Genomic DNA, 27,707 nt, shown 5'->3' on the forward strand with positions numbered 1-27,707 from the left:
TATTATTATTATTTTGGTTTTGTTGGTTTTTTGTTTTGTTTTGGTTTTGGGGGTTTTTCTTTGGGTTTTTGGTTTGTTTCATTTTGGTTTTGGGGTTTTTGTTGTTTGTTGGGGTTTTTGTTTGTTTTGGTTTGGTGGGGTTTTTTTTTTTCCCCCCGCGTAAATTCTGCAATCCGATTACAAAACACGAAGGGCCCTCTGGAGGAATACCGGCACCCGGACTACACCTCCCATGAGGCAGCGCGTCCGGCTTGCCTCGTAGTCGGAGACGCCGGTGGCGGACGGGAGGTCTCGCGAGGGTAGGGGATTGGTATGGGCGGGCCCGCGCGCGGGAGGTTTTGGCGGGCTCGGGAAGATGGCGGCGCGGGTGCCGTCTTTTACCCGCTCGGCGCCAAAGCCGCCTCTTAGCCGCTCGGCGCGGGTGCCGCCTCCTAACCGCTCGGCGTCGAAGCCGCCTCTTACCCGCTCGGCGCCGAAGCCGTCTTTTACCCGCCGGGTGTCGGAGGCGTCTTTTACCCGCTCGGCGGCGGAGGCGCCTTTTAGCCGCTCGGCGCCGAGAGCTGCAGTGGACACTAAGTGGGAGAGCGGTCACCTCTGGATCTGTTTGCTGGCCTTGGGCTTCGAACCGAAACTATACCATGGCATACAACTAGGGAGGTTAGTGCTAGGGAGAGCCGGGGGAGGGCGGCGGTGGGGGATCCGAGCGGGGCCCCGGTGTCACTCGGGAGTGCGAGGCGGGAGCGTCACGCCATGGCCGCCGAGGGGGCCGGTGCCCCTGGCGACAGAGAGCGCCCGGGAAATGCCCGGAGTGCAGCCGCAGACCACGTTATCTCAGAGCTTCTGAAGAAATGAAACCCAGGAATGGTGAGAACTCCTGCTCCCCCTCACAGTCATATGGAGAAGGCGAGGTGAGGGGCTTTTTAGCGCGTGTTTTGAAAACTTGCCTTGAAAGGTAACACTCTTGCCGGAATTGTTTCGTAGCACCGTGACCGTTAGGGGGCTGGAATGGACCTTAAAACATCACACAGATCCACCCCCGCCCCTCCGCCATGGGCCGGGCTGCTCAAGGCCTTACGCCAGCCTTAAACACTGCCTGGGTTGGGGCATTTGCAACCTCCCTGGGCAACCTGTTACAGCGTCTCACTAGTGTCACAGTCAAGATTTTTTTTCCCAAATACCTAACCTAAATTTTCCCTCTTTGAACTTGTATCCATTACTCCTTGTTCTTTCACCACAGTTCCTGACAAAGAGTCCTTCTCCAGCTTCCCCGTAGGCCCCCTTCAGATACTGTAAGGTTGCTATAAGGTCTCCATGTAACCTTCTCTTTTCCTGAACAGCCCCAGCTCCCCAGCTCTCTCAGTCTTTGTAGGGGAGGTGCTCCAGTCTGCTTTTCAGCTTTGTGCCCCTTCTCTGGACTTGATCTAACAGTTCCATGTCCTTGTCAAGTTGGGGGCACCAGAGCTGAATGCAGCACTCCAGGTGGGGGGGGGGGGTCTTACAAGAGCAGGACAGAGGGGCAGAACCTTCGACCTGTTGGCCACGCTGTTTTTGTTGCAGCCCTGGATTTCACCCGTGTTAAATAGGATGAAAGGTCTATACTTTTACATAGGAAATAGAGCATTCAATTAAATATTCTGTAACATAATGCTGTTTTGTAGTCTTTAGCAGACAGTAAAAGTGCTCTGTTCATTTGTCACCAAAGCTACTTCTGATGTGGGTGTTTATTTGTGTATTAGGGATATGTTTGCTAAACCGAATGGCAAAGCGTTTTCTGTCATTGCCCGCTTCTTGTTTACAAAGCTGGATAAGCACCGTGCAAGACAAACTTTCAAGTAAGTGTTTGGCTTCTGAGGTTACTACTGTGCCCTTAATTAAGAGTATGTTTTATATAGTTGCTGGAGGGGAAGGGGTGGTTTCTTGGGGAATACTTTGGAAGAAGAGCATACAGACAGAGAATTTGTTTAATTTTGATCACAATTTAGTCAATTTTGATCAGTCTGAAGCCTTGCCTTAATTAGTTGTTTCTGTTACTTGGCAACTTTGATATAAATTGTAATAGTTGATAACTAATGTACGTGTCCTGTTCTTTCTGACCAAACAGAAAATAACATTTGTCATTTATGGATTGTTTCCAGGACCTTCAACATGGCAAGAACCCTGTGTGCTTTAATAGTTTTTTTTGTACGACAGAGCTCTATCAGCTTATGCATTTGAATGTATAAGCTGAAACAGCTCTGTCATACAAAAAAACCTGTCTCCATGCATTGCAGCATTGCAGGAAGAAGACCAGTGATATGACAATGGTCAGGGTTCTGCCCTCTTTTTTTTTTTTTTTTCTCTTCTTCCTCTGTCCCAAGTTAGAAAGAGCTGCAGACAAACCTTTCTCTGAAATAATCTGTAATTAACTTATGAAAAGAAAACATTGTAATATGACAAACCTTTATCTGTTCTTGGTTTGGGATGTATGCCCCTCATTTTCTGGCTTGGCATCAATACGAAACCTGTGTCTTACTCTTGATTTTACAATGGTTAATTAGGAATCCGAATATTTGAATGTGTTTTGACATGGCTTTTTTTTTCTTTTTTTTTTTCCCTCTTCCTTTTTAAATGAAAAGGCAATCTGGAATCTCAAGTCTATCAAGTCCTAGATTTAGGAAGCGCTGCTGTCTGTGGCTAAAAGAAATTTCAGTGAGTATTATGAAAAGTGCAAGTTGATGCTCTGCTGGTTTTTGTGACCTTATTTTGTTTATGAGGGAACTGTTTTATATCAGAGTTTCAAATAAGAAATTTTTTATCAAAGAATTTAGTTTTGCTTTGTATATTCTTTCGTGTAGTTTATCTTGGACTTCCTTGAAGAAAAGATGTTGGCATTGGGGAATTTAGAAGAGAAAGACCTAGTTGTGTCCTAAAACTGCTGTGGCTTGCTTTTGGGTAACAGTATTTTATTAAATGGAAGTCTAGAGAGTCTCTTAACCCTGGGTGGGAATAACTTCCTTCAGCTTGAGGGTTGTTTGTTTAGGTTGCCTGGGAAGGTATTTCTTATTGTGAAAGCTGACTCAGATGGATGAAAAACTTAATTAATAGTATTTTCTTGTATATGGGAAAGAGGCTACAGTATAAGGCAAGCTTTTTAAAAACAAAACAAGAACGCTTCAAGTAATGTTGGTTATTGTGTTGCTTTCTTGTGCTGCCTTTGTTTTAATGGTTGTTCTAAAAATCTTGTTTTATGTTCCTCAACACTTTAGTATTTTAGTAATAATAGGTAAGGTGAAAACCAATGGTACAATATCTTTAAATATGATTAAAGTACACTAATTCATGCCTTCAGTAGAATATATGAAAGAAAACTTGAATGTGTTTTCAAAGATAGGCATTGACAGTTAGGAATGAGGATGGCACCAATTTTTAACCAATTTATCCAAAACGATTATAGTCTTTGCATTGAAACCATCTTGTGTACAGAACTGAGTGTTGGGAACATGGGAAAAAGCTATATACTCTTCTGCTGACTACAGTAGGTGTTAACAGTGGTGGGCAAAGTCATTTAGCTTTGCATCAGGCTTTCTACTGGGTAATCTGCAGCATTTTGGTATGTAGACCAGTCTTTGATTGCTGTTGTTTATGCTTTACTTCTCAGATTAGTTTTGCATTTAAAATTATTGTACTTTTCTAGCAGCAGAAGGAAGTAAGTCTTCCACAAATTACACCTTCCACACTGATTTCTCCTGGTGGTGCTAAATTTGTTCATGTGTTCTACCATTTTGCAAGATACGTAATGATTGAGAACATGAAAAAGCTCTCTGAAGGTAAGCTGTGTGGGACAATAAAAATGCTTCATATGTTGTGTTTGTAAATGTATCAAGTCTTTAATATGTGACAGGAGCTTTAAGAAGTTCTTAGTTGGATGCTCAGGTCAGAGTCTTTCTGTGCATTGCACAGAGCTACTGCTAGAACAATGTTCTACTGATAGAACAATGCAGATGGTTTTACTCTCTATCGCTTTATGGGTCTTGTTCCAAGGTTCACCTGTGCAATGCTCTGCACCATTACCCACACAAGCAATGGTTTGGTTCAAAAGTATTGGATGACTGCACTATTTTCTTTTTCGGAATTCAAGGAATTCTGAAGGATCAGATATGTTTGTTCTGGCGTCTTGTATTATTGTAACCTAAAGAATATAGAAAGGGAGTGAGAGTGAGGGAATGAAAGTGTATACAACAGAAAAAAAGGCAAAAGTGGCAGTACACTGCATGCTATGTTTCAGTCCAGGTAAAAATGAGCATCTTGATTTGTGATTCTTGCAGTTTGATCTAGGTAGATTAGGAAGTTGCCAATTTGCTAAAAGCAAGTAATGTAATCCAAATCCTGGCTTCTATTTAGGCACTGGTATACCTTTTGCTGAAGCTGTAATGCAGAGACCTCGGAATATGTACATAGTAAAAGCAAGACACAGAGTTGCATACACTAAACTGCTGCAAATTCTTCAAAGGGAACACTTTGTTTTTCAAGAATATAGGAGAAAAGCACAGTAAGTAACTGAAAAAAAGTGAGTCTTTTCATAAAAGCTGACTTGTGTATGTGTTTTTAGAAGGATTTGAAAAGTCTGTATATGCTTTACATCACAGAAGTCATTCTGTTGAATTCCTCCCATGTTTTCCCCCTTTACTTTTTTTCTTCAACAGTTCTACTGCTTCTAGATCTTTTGTGAAGCATAATAGTCTAAAGAAATGAATTGTTTAGAGAGATGCTATATGTTACTTGGGCATTACAATGGTCAGGAAATTCTGCATGTATAGCAGTATGATTTCTTCTGAAGGGTAAAATACAACATTCTGAAGATGAAACATTTGGGGTTTTTTATTGACTGCAAGATACATTTTATTTACTTAAACCTTAATTATTTCACAAAAGTGTGCTATTCTTAGTTCTTGTTTATGGCAAACACTCCAAGCTTGAGAAATGTCATGAGCTGGAACTTTTTATGCAAGCATAGAGTTATGTATCAGCAGAATTTACAGAATTTGTGTGGGATAGTTTACATGACTGGAGCACTGTCATGGACAGTTGTGAGTTGTTTAGTAAATGGCGGAAAAGGGCGAGGGGTTGCACTGTAGGTAAAAGAGCAGTGTCAGTAGTTTATGTGCATGTAGTACAGCTCCATACAAGAGGACTGGTCATGTTTCGTGCCTTTGGATGAGGGTTTAGCATCCAGGGAGACCTTGTGGTGGGTTTCTGCTGACCTTGATTCTTACAGAGGACTTCAGCTTATCCTGGTATTTGCTGGGAAAGTGGCTCAGTGATGCATTAGCAATGTAAGAATGGGGAGTACCTGGAAGATGACTTTGTGATGCAATCACTTAGTGTGCTGAGTAGGAGTGGTACTCTCTTGAACTTGCTGTGTGTAAATGAGAGAAAAACTTTGGAGACATTACAGGGCTTTTATGGTCACTGCAGCCAAGGCTGTAGAACTTGAAATGCAAAGGAATGTGAGGAAGACAAGAGGAAAGCTGATTACACTGGCCTTTTAATTTGAGTGTATTTCCACTGGCCTAGGCAGCTGTAGGAGGTATCTTGTGGAAAGCAGGAAAGCTCATAAGTGATAGGATACTGAGATCCTTGCTGAAGCTCATGTGTGTTCCATCTTAAGTCAAGAAACAAACAGGTGCAATAAGGAACCAGCCTGATTAAGACAGCGTAGCAACATATGGAATATAGAAAAGGGAACCAACTCTTACGACAAAAATATAGAAATATTTCTCAGGTGTGCAGTGATGTATCTAGGAAGGCCTAAGTTCAGCTAAAGTTCCAAGAGCCTGCTAAGGAGCTTGAATAAAGAATCCTGTAGTATGTTATTAGGAGGTGGAAGTGCGTGGACAATTTAGACCTGCTCCTGAACAAAATGGTAAGTTGCAAGTCTCACAGGTTGGGATACCCAATATGTACCTTGCCTTAGGCTGCATGGGTAAGATCAGTAGCCCAGTCTCTGTGCCAAGAAGCAGTGGGGAAAGAAGCAACAAAACACTGATAGCAGAAGAGGATAAAGCAAAGGTTTCGTTGCTTTCATCCAAGGGCACAGGGTGCACATACTTACCTGACAGACATACTTACCTTATGTTTCAGAACATATCTGACATATTTGGAAAGACAGAAGGCTGGTTAAAGGGGTGAGCCCAAAGGGTGACAGTACCTCAAAGTTACTCAAGTAACTGGTCTATGAATGGAATTCTATGAGGCTGGTGCTGTGTCTTCTTAAGGAATATGGATGACAGGCTTGAATACAAACCCACCTAACTTGCAGATAGTGCCAAACTGTGAGGAAGGAAGATACTGCAGTGGGGAATCATTTCACAGAGAGACCTTACTGGGTCTGGAGACTTGCACAACAAAAATTGTGTGGGGTTTAACAAAGACCAGTGTGAGGTCCTGCACCTGAGAGCGACAATAGTCCCCAACAGCAGCACAGGTTCGTGGGTGATTAGCTGTGATATAGCTCTGCTAAAAGGAATCAGAAGTGAAAGTAGTGTGTGGCCATAAGCTGCGCATGAGTCAGCAGAGTGTCCAGGAAACTAGGACTAGCAGCATGCCATGTTGTATGGGAATGAGCAGTGGTCAGCAGATGGTGGGCAATTGTATTATGCATCACACATTTTTCTTCAGTTTTACTATTTTCTCTCTTTTTCCTTTACATCTGTGCTATAGTATTTTTATTTCAGTTATTAAACTGTTATCTCAGCCCATAAGTTTTACCATTTTTCAGATTCTTCCTATTCTGCTGGGGCTGGGGAGGTGGGAGGTGAGTGGACAGCTGTGTGGTACTTAGTTGCTGGTTGGAGGTGGCAATTCTAATGCCACATATGGAATACTATGTTCAGTTTTGATCAGCCCATTTGAAGGTAGAGAATGAAAGATGGGAGAGATACTAGCAGAGGACTGCAATGAATTAGAGGATTTCAGAGTGTGAAATGTATGAGTAAAAGCTGTAGAAATTTGGTTTGTTTAGCTTGAAAAAGGCAATGCTAGGGGTTTAATCAGAGTTTCAGTATCTAAAAAGTAGTTGTAGAGAATGTGGAGGTACTCTTCACAAAGATGTACCCTAACAGGACAAGGCAGCAGGTGTTGGGGAAAACTCCATCTGGAGATTTAAAAAATCTCTTGTAAGAACAATTAAACTGAAAAAGGCTGCCTCAGAAGTGAAATATTGGAAATATTCAAGACTTGGTTTGACAAGATCATGAGTAGCATAATTAAAGGCTCTGCTTTCAATGGAAGGCTCAAAAATACAATTTCCAGAGATCAAAGTCTCGTAAATGTCTCTGATTCCTGTAGTTCTGTGTCTCCTGTGACCTTGTTTGGGAAATATTACTACTGTTTGAGTGATACCCTTCAAAAATGAAACTCTTTATAGGTTTTTTTTTTCATTCTTGACAAATGCATCTGAACTCCAAAGATCCTTTTGAATGCAGCATGATTTAGGCACCCAATTTTTCTGAAAATCAAACTACTACATTTTTACATGCTTAAAATGTTAATAAAAGCACTTTGACAAAAGAGCTTATATGGTCCAGCTGCTTGTACCCCAGTATTCTGTTCTCTGGTCTTTTGAAAGTGAGGAATTTAGGTACTGTAGAATTGCTGAATGTATTTGTAGTTCACATTGCTAATAGATACTTAGAGTAACTTACTTATTGCTGCTGGGATGAGAAACAATTGGTTAGTGACTGTAAGCAATTCTGATAAGCCTGTACTAGCTGTTGAATTTTTTCCTAGGGTTTTATTTAGAGCAATAAAGCGGACAAAGTCTGAATATGCAGTTGTGCAGAAGCAGTTTTGCAGGTAAGTAAGTGCTTTTCCTTTTAACTAAGTTAGGATGTATGAAATAGATTAGATGCTCAGTTTTATGAAATATGGACTGTAATTTTGCTGTAGTCTGCTTGAACTTTTGTTTTGCATGTGCATATAGGATGAAGCAAAATGACCAAAACAAAAATGACACAACTGAGAGAATTCAGAAGGTGAGCATTTTGTTCCTGCTGTGACAATGTGTTGAATTCTAACATTTCTGCAACACCTACTGTCAGATACTGTGATTTGCACTTTCTACCTGTGATTATGCTAGCCCTTTCATCTGCCTTCATGCTGTTTTGATACTCTGTCATTGTAGGTATTACAACATTTTAACAGAGTGTTTTTCTCCTTTCCTGTTAAGGTCCGCAGTATGTGGGCACTTATAGTGGAAATGCTTACATCTCTGAAAAAAGAAAAGGAAGTTGTGGATTCTGTACTTAAAGACTGTGTTAACCCATGTATTCTAGATGGAACTGATGTTGTTTTGAGTGTTCCAGCATTGTTGACTTACAGAATTGAAAGTAACATATATAGAGTAAGTGGTTTTTGTCCTTCTGCTGAATTGCTAAACTGTTTTCATTTAGTCCCCAAGAATGCAATTAATTACCTAAAAAAATTTAAAAAGTACTTCATGGATTATTAGAGGTAATTGCAGAAGGGTGCATGAAAAATGTATAATCAATATGCAGAGATTTCTTATTATTATAGTGCTGCTTTGTATTTGTTACTTCTAACCCATTAACTATTTCAGTTTGGTAAATATATTGATAAGTCTGTTTGATTATAGTACTTGACTTTTTTGTAGTTTAGACATTAAAATTATGTTGACTGTTTTAACCAGTGCTTCAATCAATTGGCTTTTGTTTCCATACTGTAGTATGTGGTGTTGTTCAGTTACGGCATTGGTGCTGTTTGGCCGTATCTTTTGGGGCAGTGGTCAAACAGAATACCTCATTGTTGGAGTTTTCTGGGCTTGTATTGTTTTAACTTAGAATGTATTTTTTGTAAAATGAAACTATCAGGACCTGAATCTAAGTATACAGTGTCCTGGCTCTGACTACAGAAGACAAAACTTTCTGATATTGGTAGTGTTCACTAATTATTTTTTTAATTGCTTGCTCTACTTCAAGTTTTGTACAGGAAATTTATATGAAGAGGGAAATCTGAATTTCCTAACAGTTATTCAGTTGTTAAATGAAGCCCTGATGACATTGAGAGATGAACATTATCCACGTAAATTAAAAGAACTTCACAGAATTGAGGATGTGGTTACATCCTACAAGAATGCACTACGGGAGTTGAAGACAGAAAGGTAATTGTTGGGAGATTTTCTCTAATTGCTTGTTCTTAAATGGTAGGATCATATCTACTGGAGTCTTTTCTAGAAAAATGTTACAGCAAAAACATGTTGGTTCAGTCTTATGCCTCTGGGAAAATTAGTGTTTGTTCTAATTATTTATATGACTTTTTATTCAGATTCTTCTCTAGTTAGTTTCAGCTTTTTGCCATTGTTTCATTAATATTTTGGTCTGTGTTCCTGGGAATCTCATTTGCTTGCTGATCTGATTTTTGCTTTTTTTGTCTTGTTGCATTAATAAGTTCTGAGATTTTTAAAACTTTCATCTGTAACTGGCTTAGGGAAATTTAAAGTGTTTATTGTATACATGTTTTAGTGTAGTTTTTCCAATTGTGCTGTAAGAAACATGAAGACTGCCTAGCAGCAGCTTTTTTGGTTGTGAATTTCAGTTCTTAGTGTTTGCATAAATGCATGAATAAACTGATACATATCAAAGGTTTGTCAGGATAAGGGAGAACACATAATACTTTCCCTCTTTATGTAGAATTGTTATCTCTACCAACAGGTGTCTTCATTTTCCATGTTTATGTATTACAGTCTAAGAAGAAAGCAAGAGCATTGTGAGCCAACGCATCAGTCTCTTCCCAGCAAACAGGAAATCTGGGAGTCAAAGTGGAAAATTATTCTTGGCCAGTGTCCTTTTAATTTAATCTTTAAAGATGATCTGGTAAGCAGTATTAATTTTATCTGATTCTGGGAAAGAGAAAAGGGTGAAGGTGAGAGAGGATGTAGGTCTAAACTAGTATGTTCTGTTACAACACTTCAGCTTTATAGATAAGGTGAGGGGACTCAGGTAGTACAGTATACCCAATTCTGCTTTAAGAAGTAAGGAGAATACATATTTCTTAAAGAGAATACATTTGACTTTGTTATACTGATGTATTCACTGGAGATGTTGAGATGGTAGGTCAGCATAAGAGTGAGCAGATTGCTCTTTGGTTTGTTTCTGTCTGTCCCCTTGTAGAAGCTGAGCATTTTGTATGTTCAGGCTGAATATTTGCTGATTTCTGTTTTCCCCTTTTAAAGCGCTGTATTTGATGAAGGAACAATAATTTCCATTTTGATGCTCACACTGACAGAGATTATACCCTTATGTAGCTATCCAGCAGAGAGAGGAGAAGTTGAGTCTGACAGCTGGTTAGCAGGAAAGTTGTTTTAAATAACTGTCTGTTAATTGCTAAACTGACTTTTTCTGCCTGCTTATGTAACTTTTTCTTTTCCTTTTGAAAGCAACCAGCTTCATCTCTTCAATCTTTTAGTTCTTCAGACGAAGATGAAGATAGTGTCCTTAATCAGTCATTTTCAGGTGGGTGAACAGGAGAAACTTCTTTTCCTTCTTTCCCACCACCACAATTGTTAAAAGTTATGTGGAGTCCAAAAGACTCTGTTCTTGCACTTGCAGATGGTCTTTGATAGTCTGTGGTAATTGGTTCTGAATGACTCTTTGCCAAAATTGCCTTGCATTTTTCAACTTTGTAGTGTCTTGGAGATTCTCTAAAGCTTGGCAAAAACCCAGTGCTGAGCTGTTTGATATTTTGTTGTTCTTGCACAAAGGATGTTGAGACAGATGCCCATGTATAAAGGTTAAAGGTTTGTTTATTCATCAATTCTAGAGAATACATTCAGTCTAACAGTAAAGGTTATTTTGGGTTGGAGGAGTAATAGAGAAAGAAGGTGAAACTTTCCTGTTGACTGTTTAGGAAAAGAAATTGAAGGTGTCCTCCCACATAACTATCTTTCCCTGGTACACTGAAATACTTTATTCCTTAGTAACTGTGCCATTTGGTCAGGACCTCACTTGATTTGTGTTAGTTGATTTGGTCATTTGGTTAATAGTGTTGATCAGAGCTCAGTTTGATCAGGCATGTTGCTGATCATCAGGTTGTTGCACATGCCAATTGGCTGATGATCTGATGATATTTTACTGTGTGACCTTATTTTACTTACTGACCAAGTTGTGACTGTCACTAGTACAGAGTTACAAGTTAAAAGCTACAAAGCAAGGAGGAAGACTGCGTGAATCATGTAATTTAGAATTCTTTTTAGGAAAAATGGCATAGCAGAGGTGTATTGGAATTTCAAGATGCAAAAAAATGGTGGGAAGATCCTTTTGGTTACAAAAGTGAAAGTACTGCTCCAGCCATTTGAGTGTATGTGGGTATAAGGCTAGAAACTGCAGAGGAAAAGCTACAGAATTGGATTTGGAACATAGTTTGCCTTAAAAATGTAAAAGATTGAAGCACTGTACTATGATGCTGTGACCTGGTAGAATCAGAAAGCTTGAGACAGATTGTGACATTCTCTCTGTGGTTGAGATTCATTATCTGATAATACAGCCATTAAGAAAACTTCTGTCTGTTAATAGGGTCAAACTCAAAAGCAGAATAGTGACCTCACCTAACTACTAGAAGTGAGCTTGGATTTTTGATGTGTTGAGTTAAATGTGATGGGAAATGCCATTCTTCCCTGCAAAAGCTGAAATTTAGTATTAGTAGAGAACTACTGAGGTTAAACTTTGGCTGTGTATTCAAGATGTGCCAGAGTTAGTACATTGTTCTAGACAGTCCATGACTGAGGTATGTGCACCTCCAATAATGTTCAAAACATTTATTTCTGTAAAATTTACTTATGCAAAGCTTCGCCTTGCTTGGACTGAGGCAGCAAGAGGAATGAGTAGATCCACAAAGATATTTATTGATTAATGGAGTTGGAGTAAAGGTGGGTGGAATTGTGCTTTGTGGAATTGATGTACTGTACAATTAAGGTGTATGTGGAGAGGAGGGGATAATGATGATGTGGCTGGGACTGTAGTTTGGAGGAAGGTAAAAAGTCTGATTGATATGTGCAGGGCAGCAGATAGAATCACGTTCTTGAACATATGTTCAGGAACAACAGAAAGAGGTGCTGGCTGCTAGGGGCATCTGTTACTACAGGTAGTGCCTGAGCAAAAGGATTGATAGTACTATCCTGCTTATGTATTAATTTATTTTTCTTGAAGTGTAAAATCCATCCAGTGTGTTGTCTACAGTAGTAGTGTGAGTTAGTTGTGTCACATGGGAAGCCCAAGTGAAGAAAATGGAAGCAATACTGAAACTTTTGGGTTGCTTTTCTAGATAATTATGACTATGATCATGAAGAAAGCCATGAGGAAAATGATGGGTCTTTGGAAACCACGATCGATACAGCATTAGTACCCTCAAGAAGGTATGCCTAATGAGAATTTGATAAAAAAGCAATAGAAGAATTAGAAGTTTACTTATTGGACCTGAATACTTTGCATCATTTGAGTCTTAGTAGAATATTTTAGTAGCCCGCTCCTTCCATCACAACTACTTGCTTTAGCAAGATAGTCCTAAAGTAACTGCTGCTTTCTGCAGCTGGTGACAGATTGATCAACTGGCTGCTGCTGAATAGGAGTAGCAGTCAAATTGCAAGATTTTTTTCTTGCTTTCTAACTATATTCGAAGATTCAAGAGATGGAGAGAACAGAAGCTTCTGTTTCTCAGGCTAAACCTACTCTACAAGGCTTTTTTTGTTACTTTTCTTGAAACTTACAGTCACATTGTTCTGTAGCTACTCTTCCTACAGTACCAGCAAAGGGTTAAACACAGAACAATGTTATCCTAGAGGGTTTTTTTTCCTTTTGTCATTTGCTTAGTCCAGAAATATTTCATGACCTTTTGAATAATGCTGTCTTTCATAATATGACTCCCACACGTGATTGAACATTATCTGCTTAGGGACCAAGGGAGTTAGCAAAGGAATGCTATAATGCTATCCATTCTTAGACATCAGTAGATGTAGTTGCATATAAGTCTCAGGGGCTCTCAAAGTAGTTAACAATTAAATCCTGGGTTTCTTTCAGTGACTTCATACAGTATGGAGGCATGTCTGCTTCTGAGGGTACAGACAAATAACATCAAAAACATTTTAAGGTGTGCTTTTCCTAGCGAGTGAGAACTGTGCAGTTTTGGGAGCTATGCCATTGGCACGAAACTTACTAGAAGTGATAAAGCTGAAGTTTTTGGTAGCCAGGTGATTGTTAAATATCAAGTTTACATAGGAACAGACTTGTGGATGCCAGACATGGTTCAGACAAAGACTACATAGGAAAAAGAATGTTGTCAAGTGTGCAGAAGACTTTCCAGTTCTCTTTTATAGTAGAATGCAGAAGACTTGTTTACGAGTGTATTGAAAAATCCCTTCTTTTCCTGTGTGCTAATCAATAGCAGAGTTTATTAATTTACTGGTTTTGGGAGGCTGATACACAACTAGGGCTAAAGCTGCTCTAATTGTCACACTGTTCTCCCTATAGTAAAACTGCTTTCTGATGACCGGGACGAATTGAGGGAAATCGTAACGGACAGATACGGAGCACACAGTGTATAACAGCCTTCTAAGATATGCATTCCAGTTGTTTATTTGTCTCTAAAATTGTTGGGTTTTTTTTGTCTCTCTCCCTTCTTGAGGAGCTCATCGGTGCCGTCGTCGTCAGAAGCGTCTGAAAATGAAGACCTGTTAATTAAAAATGTATATATCTTTGAAATAAGTTAAGCTTATGACATGTCCTTTTTATATTGGTTGAAACTTTGTGGAAAATGGTTTTGGGGGTGGTTTTTTGAGGGCTTTGGTTTGTTTTGTGAGGTTTTTGGGGTGGTTTTTTGTTGTTTTTTGAGCAATATTTTTACACATTTGAGTTAGTCTGGCAAAATTCTAAAAGCTAACTCTCAGTGACTTCACCAAGCTTTAGGAAAGAACAGTAGGAAGTAGGTGCCCTTGTATCTGACTTCCTGTATAATATACAGTGTGTGACTGATTCCCTCTTTGCTGAAACAGTCTTTTGATGTGGGCAGCAGTCATACTTTGTTTCTTTAAGCTGTAAATGAAATTTAAGTGTGAAAATGTAGGGTAAAAGCAACTTGGATGTACAGTTGTTCACTGCACTGTGATCAGGGTTGCAAGTGAGTCATCTGTGTTGTACGTAACACCTATCCTAGTTACTACTTAGGTCATACTTTGAATACAGTTGTAAAACTGTTTTGTATTTCGTTAGAATTCAAGACTGAAATATTTTTGTTGACTAAACACTGTGGGGCCATTGCAATTCAGAAATTTTACAGCAGTTTATGCTAATATCCTTTCTTGATTTTAAAATGATTAATAATTCCTTTGTATCCTGTAGAACTTGAATACTTGTGTGGGAAATGAAAAACCTGTGCCTCAAAAAAACTTCAAAAATGGAAAGGAAGAATTCCCTACTTCAGAAATGGAGGAGAATGCAGGTGAAAATGTTACTCAGCCAAAGTCTCCTGCGAAAAAAGATTACCTTCTTGAGAAAGCCAGAGATGAACTGGCAGAAGAGGTTAGGATATAATTTTTGTTAGTTTTTAAGTAAACAATCACTAAGTTTGGAGAACAAATCACTAATTATAACAAAAAACGTCTCTTGTAATCCACATACATTGAAAGATACCTTTTTCTGCTAGATAATTATCAGTCATGGAGTTTTAGAGTGACTGATAAAGTACACACTGAAAGCATGGAGTTTGTGCACGTATCATATTTTAAAATCATGGTGAAGGAATAGTATGTTCAGTAGAATCATGGTATGATTACACTTAAGTCTGTGAAGTACACTGCATATATTTGGAAACAAAAAGAACTGTTGAATTCTTATGTTATACAGGTTAAATATTTAACAGGGACTTGGAAATTTTAAGTAGGAATGTAAATATTTTTCCTTTTAGGTATACTATTTAATAATTGAGGAATTCCTTCACAAGAGTTACTGTAAAATGTGCCACTTCTTATTTTGGAAAGTAAATTGCATTTTTAACTGAAATGGTAGTTGTTTTTCATCTGCTAAAATTTTTTAAATGTATGAATATGTCTCTAGTCTTCAAGCTTATGCAGTTCTTGGCTAATGTCTTAAATATATTCTATCTGAGCACACTTTCTTATTTGAAAGGTGGATTCATACATGATTAGTGAACTGAGAATTGAATCTTATCTCAGTCCCTTACCCTCATTTTGTGTTTGTAGCATGCTGTGGTCATTGTGAACCTAAGTAGTAAATAACAGAAAAGTTAGGATATTCCAAATTCTCCACATGATTTGGAAAATGAGATTTATTTTTAACCATAACTGACAGAAATTAAGAGGTTATAATTTTGATTTCTTAGAATTTGCTGTTCTTTCACATCCTCCAGATTGCAAAGTCAGTGATGTCTGAGTCACCTCACTGTGGTGAAGAAAAAGGAATGACATTAGATGATCTCATTAGCTCACTGTCTTTTAACCCATTTATAACAAAGAATCAAATACCCCGAACTCCAGAAAATCTGCGTGAGTTTGAAACTCTGTTTTTATTATGCTCATTGATAAAAAATGTGGTTAGTTCATTGACTTGTAACGCAAGAAGAAAAAGATAATTATTTCAGTGATGTTGCATGTTTTTGTAATGGCTCACTCTAATACAACATAGTAGACCTAATAAGATGTGAATGCTTTGAATTTGATTTAAGAGATTTTTTTTCTTACGTAGAATTCCCTTTGTGTTGGGGAAACATAAGCAATATAAAGCAGCTATACGTATTCCCTCTTGGATTGCTATATCACTGAGGGGACAGAAAAAAACCAGACTGATTGAAAGTACTAAAATTTGACCTTGATTTGTTTCATTTAGTTACCGAAATTAGAAGTTCGTGGAGAAAAGCTATTCAGACTGAGGGCTCATTAGACCCAGAGCTGTCCTCAGCTGAAGTGGTGGTGGAAGAATCTTCAGTGAATGCTACACCCGGTATGCAGGAGGAGGTGGACTCTGCCTTTGTGTGCCCTGAACCTGTGTCTCCTGTATCTGACTTGAGTCCTCCTGTGTCAGAAAAGAAGTCTCAATTAATTTCTACAGAATCTGATTCTCAGGAGCACGTGAGTGTAAGTCATACATTTGATTCTTCAGATTCAAAAACGTCTGGAATTCCAGAAAATGAGAGAACTGAATCAGAGAAACCAGATTGTTCTGCTTTGAGTGGAAGTTCTGTAGAAGATCTAAGCCGGAATTTGCAAAATGTAGAGAAGAACACGAATATTCCAGATACTTGTTTGAAAAGTGGTAGTAGAACAAATACACTACCTTCAGACCACTGTTGCAGTTTTCTAATGGATAAGATGCTATGCTGGAATGTATCTGCATTAAATTCTGCCCTTCGTGAATGTTCTGACATGGGAATATTGGATGAGACACTTCCAGAATGTGATGGTATGGATCCCAGCATATCTGCAGACTCAGACTCCATTTTTTTTACAGTGGACAGTGAAAATTTAATGGATGGGTCAGAAAATAATGAGGATATTAAAAAATTGGACCTAGATTTGCAGTCCCTGTCAAACTCACATGAAGTGCTAAAAAAGACTGCATCTAGGAGTGAAGAGGAGCTGCATCAAACACATAATGGAGACAAATCTCAAAGTTACAGAGCTAAACTAAATATGATATCAGAAGAAGGAGAGGAAAATGACAATGATCCTTCCATGGATGAAGGATTTACCAAGATGCCGTTGCCAAACTCTCCTGATGAAAGCAAACATTCCCTGTCATCTTTGCTGGTATCCTATCAACAGATGGATGGTACATGAAGTCCCATTAGACTTACTACATAAATTGAAGGGTAAGTTTCTGTGTTCTTTATGCATCAATATTTTGTCCATTCAGTCACTGGACTTACTTCCATGAATAACCTCTGAGTGGTTGGACTGTGCTATGGAAGTGGAGGGAAACAAATTATTTGTATGCTTGTTTCTCATGGAAGATGAGACCTGAAAAATAAAGGAGACATGCTTCCTCTAGTTCTAGAATTCTATCAAACATCTTCCAAGTACAATAAAAGATGTTCATCTGACTTTCTGCTGTAATCTAGCATGGTTTAAAAAAACAAAAAAGCCTCAAAGTGCATTAACTGCAATCTGCAGTTAGATTTTGAATAATCTGAACTTAGATTTTGAGAATTCACAAAGATAGTTTGAAGTTTTGTGTTTACTCTGAACAAATTTGGCTATTTAGAAATGTGTCATATGTCATTGAAACTTCTGTGAGTTGATTAAGGTGTTGATAGAACTATCCTGCATTCCAGCCTGCCTATCCCCTTATCCCATTTCCAACAGAAGTGTCAACTGTTTAACCAGTATTGGAGTGTTTAGTTACATGTTCAATTAAATCATTGAAGTGCATTGATAAAAATTAACTACTAATGGAGGACTTCCATGAAAACAGATGGTATGCAGGGATGTGATTAGGCAGGCCACCACCCACTTGGAATTGGGTCTGGCAAGGGATATCAGTGGTAAGTACATCAGCAGGAAAAGGAAGATTAGGGAAAGTGTGGGGCCATTGTTGAAGCAGACAGGTGTCCTGCTGATGGAAGACACAGTTAAGGTGGAATTAGTGAATGCCTTCTTTGCCTTAGTCTTTACTGCTGAGGCTGTCCTTCAGGAATTCCACACCTCAGGGGTAAGGGAGGAAGGCTGAAGAAAGGAGGACTTGACCCTGGTCATAGGGGGTTCAGTTAGAGGTCAGCTAGACAGACTTAATGCCCATAAGACTGCGGGCTCCAACGGGATGCTCCTGTGGATGCTGAGGTAGATATCCCATGGGAAATATTGTTACTAAGCCGTTCTGCATTATCCCAGAGAAATGGAGAACAGGAGGTGCCTGATGACTGGATGAAAGCCAGCATTACATCCATCTTCCAAGAGGGCAACAAGGAGGAACCAGGAAACTACTGGCCAGTCAGCCTCACCATCATTCCTGGAAAGGTGGTGGAACAGATCATTCAGAAGAACATCACCAAGCATGTAAAAGAAATGGTGATCAGAAATAGTCAGGATGGATTCACCAAGTAGTCAGGATGGCCATTGGGAGTGGACAAGCAGATGTCGTACTTTACCATAGCCTTCTGAGATGACATGGCAGGGTGGGTTGGCTAGCTGAGAGCAGTGGATATTGTTTGCTGTTAAAGAAACTTCCCAGTCTGACCATTCATGAGACTCTGGCAGTGACATTCCCAGAGACATCAGAGACTTTAACTGTTGGGAGTGAAGCCCCTTTACAGTGGGTGGCTCCAGTGAGCTGACAGGTGCCCTGCTTGACTCCTCACACAGCCCACCCTCACATGCACTCAGACCAGTGTCCTCACAGGTCCCAGGTGTCCCATAGCAGTGTCTCAGATGTCTCAGTCCATAAAGCCATTTATTCACAGTGCAGTAACACAGAAACAGCTCAAGCTGGTCCCTCTGAGCAAGACCTCCAGCAAAGGAGCCCCAGATCTTTTACATCCTCAGTCTCCCCGCATGTAGGTCTTGCTCTTCATCCTGAGTTTCAGCTTCTGTCCCCACTCTCTGTTTCCATCCACCTAGATGGTGCCACCAATCTTCATCTCCTTTGTTATCCCAAAGGTAGGCAATTCCCAGCTCCTGATGTGTCTGTCACCATCCATTCACCTGGCTGCTGTCATCCATATTCATACTCCTTGTTATCCTGAAATTTGGCAGCTCACAGGCTCCCAACCAGAGCTCAGATCTCAGTCATCAGCTTTGGTGTCTATCAGATGGTATCAGCACTACCTTAATTTCAGCAAGGGTTTTGATAACATCCTCATCTTCCATAACATCCTCATAGGTAGGCTCAGGAAATGTGGATTAAAGGAATGGACAGTGAGGTGGATCATGAACTGACTGAAGGCAGAGCTCAGAGGGTCATGATCAGTGCAGCAGAGTCCAGCAGGAGGCCTGCAGTCAGTGGTATTACCAAAGGATCAGTACTAGCATCAACTTTATTTATCAGTGGCCTGGAGGAAGGGATCAAATGCACCCTCAGCAGGTTTGCTGGTGACACTAAACTGGGGACAGTGGCTGATCCACCTGAAAGCTCTGCTGCCATTCAATGGGACCTTGATCAGCTGCAGGGTTGGGCAGAGAGAAACCTGGTGAGCCTCAACAAGGGCAAGTGCCAGGTCCTGCACCTGGGGAGGAACAGCCCCAAGTGCCAGCACAGGCTGGGGCTGACCTCCTACAGAGCAGCTCTGTGGAAAAGGACCTGGGACTCCTGGTGCATCACAAGCTGTCCATGAGCCACCAGTGGCCAGGAGGGCCAATGTCATCCTGGGGTGCACTGGCAAGAGTGTGGCCAGCAGGTCAGGGAGGTGATCCTCCCCCTCTACTCAGCCCTGGTGAGGCCAGTCCTGGAGTGCTGTGTCCAGTTCTGGGCTCCTCAGCACAAGGGAGACAAGGAGCTACTGGAGAGGGTCCAGTGGAGAGCCACAAGGATGATCAGGGGTCTGGAGCTTCTCTCTCATGAGGAGAGACTCTGGGAACTGGGAATGTTTGGTCTGGAGAAGAGAAGACTGAGAGGGGATCTCACCAATACACAGAAATATCTCAAAGGTGGGTGTCAGGAGGACGGTGCCAGACTCTTTTCAGTGATGCCCAAAAAAGAGGCAAGGAGCCGTGGCCACAAACTAAAGCACAAGAAGTTCCACCGTAAGTTGGGGCAGAAAGTATTTACACTGAGGGTGGCAGAGCACTGGAACAGCTGCCCGGAGAGGTTGTGAAGTCTCCCTCTCTGGAGACACTCAAAACCCAACTGGATGGATGCATTTCTGTGTCACCTGCTTTAGGTGACCCTGCCTTGGGGGGGGGGGGGGGGGGGGGGGTGGACTGGATGATCACCAGATGTCCTTTCCAATGCTACCTGTGCTGTGATTTAATGAAGTACTTGGAATTTAATATAAACTAGTCTCAAGAAGTAGTGTAATTTATTAGTGCAAAAAAGGTTTCATTTAGAATGGTAGCTATGTTGCTAGCAACTGATGAGAGCACTTACCAAATGGTACTTAGAGTATCATTTTATATATGCTTTATTAATACATGTGAAACAGCTTCAGTATTTCTGTCTTAATAGTTGAATACTGTAGATTGCAAACTAGTATGTTTTCTCTTTCAGATAAGAATAGTTGAGTTGGAAGCTGGGCATGAAGGAACCTTCATCAGGATGGAATTTGTAAAGCAGCAGCATAACCAGAGCAGCATTTATGGTTCACTTGCATCTTCTCCAAGCATTATCTGCATTGGGAAGTTGCACTCCTTTTGGTCTGCAAGGCGAGTCTATTCCACTCCTTGTTTAGGAGTGTCACTTGCCTGCTCTGACACTGCCAGTTTCATATCATTCACTGTAGCTTTCTATATACAGCGCATCATTTATATAAGCTATAAGCATATTTTGAACAGCAGATGTTGAGTGAATGGCATAACCCTAGAAAATGGAAAAATTAGATGTCAAAGGAGAAATAGTGAAATCTGTTAATTTGCTCCTAATCCACATCTCATACCCCATCCCAACCCTTAACCCAAGAGACTGAAATTTTTCTTGGTGCTCTACATTCCATTGCATTCATCTCTCTTACTGGGACTTCTGGTCTATACTGCCATCAATTCTGCCTGTTCACAGAGGCTGTTCCCTTTTTCTAATCTTCACTGGAGTGCATATTTCTTTAGCTATATTACTGAATAAATGCTTCACACTAAAGTTACAAAAATTTATTGCTTGTGGTAGCATTAATGCTACTTGATATTAACAACTGACAATCTCAATATGTTGTGATGTAAAAGGTAATAGAGCCTGTGGTAATGGGAGAAAGTACAACTCTAGATTCCAAGAAGAAAACTTACTGTTGTAAAAATACTGACTCCTAACCTAATGTGTTTAGAGACATTGTTAAATAAAGCTGTTTTTCTGTTCTGGATTGTCTTCCTCCTTTCTTCCAAAACAGTTACCTTGGGTTTTAAGAAGAAGCTCCACCTGTATTTGACATCTTCCTTATAAAGAGAATGTGACAGGCTCTGTGAAAAGGCATGTGGGTGGTTGAGGAAGCTGTAATATGTATAATGGCTGTGCACATTAGAAGATAAGAGGGAAGTGCTGCTTAATAGCCGAAGGTCTTTTCAAACCTAAGTTCTATGATCCTGTTGCCACCTTAGCTACTGGCTGCCGGGAACAGGCCCAGCTGTGTTCTGTCCACACATGGACTCTAGAGCTTGGCACTGGTGACTTCACAAACATTGCCTGTAGACTAGCTACATATAAGGATGTGGATAATAAGATTGTGGCCTATCTTAGGAAAAGTCAAACTGCCTTTTGTGTTGTTACTGCGTTGACAGTTTGAGATTAAAAAATGGCATTTAAAAATTTTGAGTTTCCTGTAAAGACCTTCCCTCACATTTTGAGTTACATGTAAAAGCAGAATCTTTCCTCCTTGTAGTTAAATATAACGTTGTTTGTATTGTACGTAGTAGCTCTCCTGTCCACTAGTTTGTGTTGGACACTTAGGTCATTTTTGTTTAGGCTTACATTGGAAATCCATCATAATTAATTTGAAATTCTAGGTAAAATTCTTATTTAGAGCAGTAATTTAACGATTAGTAAGGAGAAGTTGAGAACAGCAGGGTATTATGAGCAGCCAGAAATACAACTCTGTCTGTATTTCTCTGACTTCTTTAAACCTAGATATTTGCTGAAGATTAATACAGTATTCCTAATGTACAGTGCTAAATATCTTAAGATACCTATGAGAAGTTCTTGCCCATTAAGCCTGGAGAATTCTGTTCCTCATGAATTTCCTAATCAAAAGATTCCTTTGTGTGACTTCCTAAAAGTATGTAATTTGGGCTTCTGAAGTTAGGTGCACTGTATTAAAATTAGCTGAAATACAATGCAAGGTGCTGTACCTTGCTTTCCTTTCCAGAGGAGAGTATGCAGGAGGAGATAATTTTGTGCAGCACTGCAGAGCAGCCACTATTTCACACTTTAGAGTCACCTATTATTACTATGTAAGCTCCAAAAGGATAGTTTTATGAACTTCTGTATTCCTTGGTCTCTTTTATTTTTTTAACTTTGGAATATTATACTTAAGTTTTCTTGCCAGAGCTTATATGCATTGCTCACAAAGGTTTGATGAAGTGGCTGAAATATTTTTCCTCCAAGTTCTATAGTATTTATTATATCATGAGCAATGTGATACACAGAGAGAGTTGGGCCTGTTCAGTCTTTAGAAGAATCAACTGATAGGGAGCTCATCAGTGTCTGTGTCTGAGGGGAGGGTGTCAGTGGATGGATCAGGCTCTGCTTGGTGATGCTGAGCAAGAGCACAAGAGTCAACAAACTGATGTGCAGTTAATTCTATCTGAACATGGGGAACTTTTTTACTGTGCAGTACAGAGCACTGGGAAAGATTGCCCAGAGAGGCTGTGGGGGCCTCCATCACTGGAAATACTCAAGACCCATCTAGATGTGATCCTGTGCAATGTGCTCTGTAATGATCCTGCCTCAGCTGGGAGATTGGACCAGATGACCTGCTGTGGTCACTTCTGGCCTGACCCATTCTGTGATTGTATCAAGTGTTATGGTAGTGGCATATCCAAAAATCAATTCGTAGCTGTGACAAAACATAAATTGCTCTTAAGTTATATACAGGATAACACATAACTTGGCAGTCTGTACTTTGTATGTTCTCTCTGTACTGAGCATACATCAGTCTCTTTTTATTGAAAAGTAAAGCTGAAAGAATGTTTGAAATGTCACTAACTCACTGGGCATTGAAAAATGAAAGTACAGTCTTGTGAATTAATTTCTGCAAGTAGTGGGAGAGAATCAGAAGGGTGAAAACTACAAAATTAGTGGGTTGAGCCCAATACCGGCCACTGTGAACAAAATCAACTCTAGCCCAGCCGAAACAGACTGGGGGAAGATAGGATGAATAGGGACTTAAAGTATGGGTACTTAGATTAATTTCAGACAGAGAGTCTTTTAACAAGCCTGAATTACATTCATGGCTTGATAGTTCTGGTTCAGTCTTCTGTGTTGCATCATTTAGAAAAACTTTGGCAGAAATTACTCTATTGGTGATGGCAAAACACTGTAGGAGAGCTCTGTCTTACCCCGTGCAGTGCTTAAGTTCAGCTGGGTTAACCCAGTGGGGCACTGTTTGGAGGTAGCTCTTCTGTATGGGAGCGCTTTCAGACCATCCTCCCTGGAGATATGTAGCTCCACTTCAGTCTGTGTGGAACTGTTCAGCTGTGTCTGCTGATTGCGGATGGGCTTACACCTGCGGAATTCTGTGTGTAACTGGAAAAAAGCACAACTGCAGGGAGTTTGCCTACCTTTTTGTCTCTATTGTGGGCATTTTATCACTTCTAAATAAGATCTTACTTTGGATGGTGTTTTTCTGTGGCACAAAGACTAGTTTCTGATTAATTTATGTGTAGGCAGTCATCCCAAAGTGTGAATCTAATCCTTAGTTACACATAGTTTTTATGTTTCTGGCAGTCTGTCTGTTAAAGCTGTATACATTTTACTACTTGCATGTAGAAATACAGTCAGAGAAAGCTGCAGGAAAGTTTCTCATATTTATTATAAAGTACTCCGGGAGCCAGGGACACAATCATTTCACTGGTGTTGGGGTATTATCAATTATTTAAATAGTCGATTTACGCACTTTTTTTTTTAAGGAGTTCAGTTAATGAGACAAATAGAAACAGTCATTGTTCCAAGAGGCTTTCAGACTAAAATCTAGTGAAGAATCGTATTGACCCATTTATTCATCCTGTTGAGATCCCTCTTGATGGCAACACACACAATGGGTGTATCAACCTCTTCTCCCAGTTTTGTATAATTTGCAAACTGCCTGAAGGTATCATGTATCCCATTATATGTGTAATATATAAAGATACATATAATAGCTTTTAGCCCATTTCCCAGTCATTGGGATCACAGCTGGTAGTGGTGCTCTGACTGGTCTTTGTGCCACTGATCGCAACTCTTTGAGTCTAGCAGCTCAGAACATTATTTATTTTGCCTCAGGGTCCAGTTACCTGGCCCATGTTTCTGTCAGTTTGTTGATGAGGTTCTTGTGGGTGACAGTGTCAAAAAGCTTATCAAACTCAAGATATGCAGTATCTACTGTTCTGTGCCTCATCCTACAGAAGACTGTACCAAGCCAGTCTTCTTGTCGAAGGTTTTCTCTTTGGCCTAAGCATGATTTCCCTTTCATGCTGACCGCTCCAAATGATCTCCTCCAGCTCACTTGACAGCCAGTATTGGGAACTGATTTTCCAGGATTATTTACTCAACCATCTTTACAAGGACTGAGGTTGAAATCTTTCTTGCCTTTCTTGAAGACATGTGATGAATGATGTTTACTTTCTCCTAGACATGAGGAGAAAGTAAACATCATTTTTTTGTCATTAAAAGGTTGTGACAACTCTCCTGGTTGTCACAACCTTTTAACGACAGAGAAAATGCCTCAAAATTGCATTACAATACTCCTGTATTTCTTGTGGGTACTCCATGGACCCAAGTGTACCATTTGTTTAAGTGCTGCCTAACCTCTTCCTCTTCCTTGACCCAGTCTTTTCCATTGATCTCAAGGACATGGGGTTGCTGAAATCTAGTCATACCAGTAAAGACCAGGGCTGAGACTCAGAGTCAGTGGTCACACATTGCTTTTCAATGTCGTTTGTGTAGTCAGGGAGCATGAACAGCCTGTTCTTGCAAATCAAAGCTGTTGATCTTGAAAAACGATAAAAGTATTGGTGTGAGCCAAGAAGGGTTTCTTGGGGGTTGACCAGCTGTGTTGGTTATCATTTTAGGCAGATTTTCTGCAGTAGGAGGAACAATCTGTATGCTAATACTGGTCAGGCAGGTAAGCTTTACTCATCACTTATTTCTAAGTCCTCTCCCAGCTGCTTAGAAGTTTAGATCTGGAAGCCTGTATTAGTCATCAGTTAATATTTCTTGCAATCATTGTTTTTCAGTTAGTGGGAAGTGCTAGTGGTTAGAAAATCGTGACTTTATCAAGGACTTAAAGTTTAATGCTCTGGCAGTAATTTTTTCACTTACTGCATAAATAGGAGGCCTAAATTAATATCTTTCTAAATTTTATTTCAAAATAGAAATTTTGAAAGTATTTACTGAATATAAAAATCAAAATGTACCTAATTGTCATGCAAGTGGATTAAGAAAGGATGCTGAAGGCACTCCCTGTTCATCTGACAGTCCAGGTTACTGCATGTATGGTAAAGGGTCACTTAAAGGGGACTTACAAAAAGGATCCTTAATCCCTGTGAAATCGATGACCTTCTTGTTTTTCTCTAAGTAATTACTCCACAAGTAATATTACAATGTCTTCCGGTGGGATAAAAGTCCAAGATAGTGGGGACAAGTATATTTGCTGTTGTTTAATGTCCTGAACTTTTCACCAGAAGATGGCAGCAGGCTGATGTTAGTCACAAATATTTCTACGGCTTATTATTGGATAAACGTGGATATACTGTGCTAGATACTTGAAACCAAATAGCTTATCAGAGCTGAACCAAGAAACCTGGCATGGCAAAGTGTTGCATGTGAAGCCTTTTTGTGGCTTTCTAGCTCTGGCTGGCAGCTGGTCTGCAAGTGCTCTGCAAGTCCTGGCCATTGTTCAGTGATATCCTTTCAGCTGACAGTTTTTCAAGAGCATTTATTTATATTAAGAAAAATCCAAGTAGGTAGAACTGTTGCTTTAAGAAGCTTGAATCATTACGTTTTGCATTTCAGCTCAAGAAAATATTTCATTCTGTTTCTAGAATTAATTTTTCTGGCAATGAACTTCAGTTAAATGTGAATGTACATTTTCTGTGACAGAAACAGCAAAAGTGAAGAAAGGACTGGAGCCGATACTGGATGGTGCAGAAAGAATTACTATTTTCAGTGAAAAGCCTATGTAAATAATGCTACAATATATGGAATTCAGCAGTTCTTGCAAATGTTTTGTGGTATCTTTAATGGAAAATAAGCTAGGTTAGCCAGAGAAACAAAGATGGGTTTTGCCCTCTAGCCATAACTTAATCTTTGCCATGGTATATGTTTAATATAGCTAAAATACCAGAGTTAGATACACTTTTGAATATTCTATTTTCAATACATGCAAATATTGCAGAATAAATTCACCATTGCAAACCCATTCTGTCAAGAATGTATGCACAGGAAAATGCAAGTCTTTCTCTTTCTCTCTCTAAAACAGCAGATCCAGCCAGTGTGATCTATTGTACCACAGGTTGATGAAACTTACTGCCAAACCTTTGTATTTCCCTGTGCGCTGAAGGCTGAGTAACATGTTCAGAATGGGCAGACATGTAAGAAGAGATAACCAGCCTAAGGTCCCTTGCTCTTACCCAGACCCACCTGTCCACTAACAAACTACAGATTGAGTCCAAGATGCCACAGTCTAAGTGTTCCCTGCTGTTGCCATTTATTACTATATGCTGATTCCTAATCCACATCCAAAACAGGGATGTGCCTGCAGTTGTCTTTAATGACCTATTTACAGCAAAACATGGTAGCAATTCCAAAAAACCCAAGAAAAGTAAAAGATACAAATGCTTTTAAACTGTGCCTCTCAAGTGAGTCTCCATCTCTGGAAAATTTGATGTTTGTTGTGTAAGTAAAATTGTACCATACTCCATATTGACAGTGGGTCTGGACTGATCTGCTACAGACAATCTTAATTTCTGTGATTTCTGAGCTGGGGGGAAACTGGTGGAATTTTTCTCTCATTGTATTCAAAGCACAGGGAGAGATAAGGAGTCCAGTGCTCTCTGAGCTCTTGACTTTCGCAGAGAGAGAGAGAGTGGGAATTTTTCTTTGCTTTTTTCGCTGGTTTTCCTTGTTAGCTACAGCCAGAAAGGTTTCCCAGGCTTTTCTGAGTCTTTTTTCTGGAACTGTTCAGCTTCTCTCTGGTCCAGAACCCCAGTACAATAGCCTAGGGGGCTCCTGAACTGCTCTGTGGGTGCTGGGCCTGAGCCCCAGAGGGGCTGAGAGAGACTGAGCGACCAAGCTGCACCCCACAGAAGGACTCTGAACTACAGAAGGACTTTCTGAATTTGCTACCTCTTCAGAGAAGTGAGAGGTTTAATTGCTTAATATTATTCATTTTTTTCATGCTTGTGAGTACTTTGCTTGTTAAATAAACAGTTTTTTCAGTTTTTCCCCAGGAGATTTTTTTTCCTGAACTGGTTGGGGTAGAGGCTTCTGGAATTTGCTTTCTAGAGGAGACAGCTTTGGGAAGTTTTGTGCCAAATCTGTCCCAAACCAGGACAGGCTTATTAGGAAAATTACGTATGAAAACTTCAAGTTCCATTATATGAGAAGAGCCTTTCCAAGTATATTTATGGAAAAGCAATCACAATGTCATTATTGAAATAGTCCTTTCGATATGCAAGACGTCATTTATTTGTGGCATTTGGTTAGTTTAAATTGTGGCATTGGTTAGTTTAAGACAAGCAATTGCATTCCCATTAAAGCCTGAGATGATCATCATCATGTCTGATGACCAATTTAGTGTAAACCAAAAAGCAGGAGTGAAGAATGACAGATTTCAAACGTTCGTGTATATTTTTATTAAAAATATTTTAATGCGCTCTA

At 39.9% G+C, this 27,707-nt stretch overlaps 1 protein-coding gene and 1 non-coding gene across 2 annotated transcripts; both read left to right on the top strand.

The window, feature by feature from the left end:
• The first annotated feature begins 41 nt into the window (after window positions 1-41).
• On the top strand, window positions 42-20,993 carry HAUS6 (HAUS augmin like complex subunit 6). The gene is made up of 17 exons (XM_071424944.1): window positions 42-657; window positions 1,737-1,832; window positions 2,616-2,688; window positions 3,674-3,806; window positions 4,381-4,528; window positions 7,768-7,833; window positions 7,961-8,012; window positions 8,207-8,380; window positions 8,976-9,157; window positions 9,740-9,869; window positions 10,433-10,508; window positions 12,316-12,406; window positions 13,672-13,732; window positions 14,385-14,564; window positions 15,412-15,547; window positions 15,888-16,869; window positions 20,199-20,993. The coding sequence occupies exons 1-16, from the start codon at window positions 356-358 to the stop codon at window positions 16,835-16,837; spliced, it is 2,850 nt and encodes a 949-aa protein (XP_071281045.1). The 5' UTR covers window positions 42-355; the 3' UTR covers window positions 16,838-16,869; window positions 20,199-20,993.
• On the top strand, window positions 13,456-13,586 carry LOC139589538 (small Cajal body-specific RNA 8). Its single transcript, XR_011679044.1, has one exon. It is a non-coding gene; the product is annotated as a small Cajal body-specific RNA 8 (non-coding RNA).
• Window positions 20,994-27,707: the final 6,714 nt, after the last annotated feature.

The sequence above is a fragment of the Agelaius tricolor genome, unplaced genomic scaffold, assembly GCF_023055355.1.
Source record: "Agelaius tricolor isolate 1412-34295 unplaced genomic scaffold, bAgeTri1.0.p SCAF_4, whole genome shotgun sequence".
Lineage (NCBI taxonomy): Eukaryota > Metazoa > Chordata > Aves > Passeriformes > Icteridae > Agelaius > Agelaius tricolor.

What these genes read in the sequence shown, in the direction of transcription:
- HAUS6 (XM_071424944.1), top strand. Translation starts at nt 356, where the DNA reads ATGGCGGCGCGGGTGCCGTCTTTTACCCGCTCGGCGCCAAAGCCGCCT. An exon ending in GAATATAGGAGAAAAGCACA is followed by an intron (nt 4,529 to 7,767) that starts GTAAGTAACTGA and finishes ATTTTTTCCTAG; the next exon opens with GGTTTTATTTAGAGCAATAA. An exon ending in TTGAAAGTAACATATATAGA is followed by an intron (nt 8,381 to 8,975) that starts GTAAGTGGTTTT and finishes CTCTACTTCAAG; the next exon opens with TTTTGTACAGGAAATTTATA.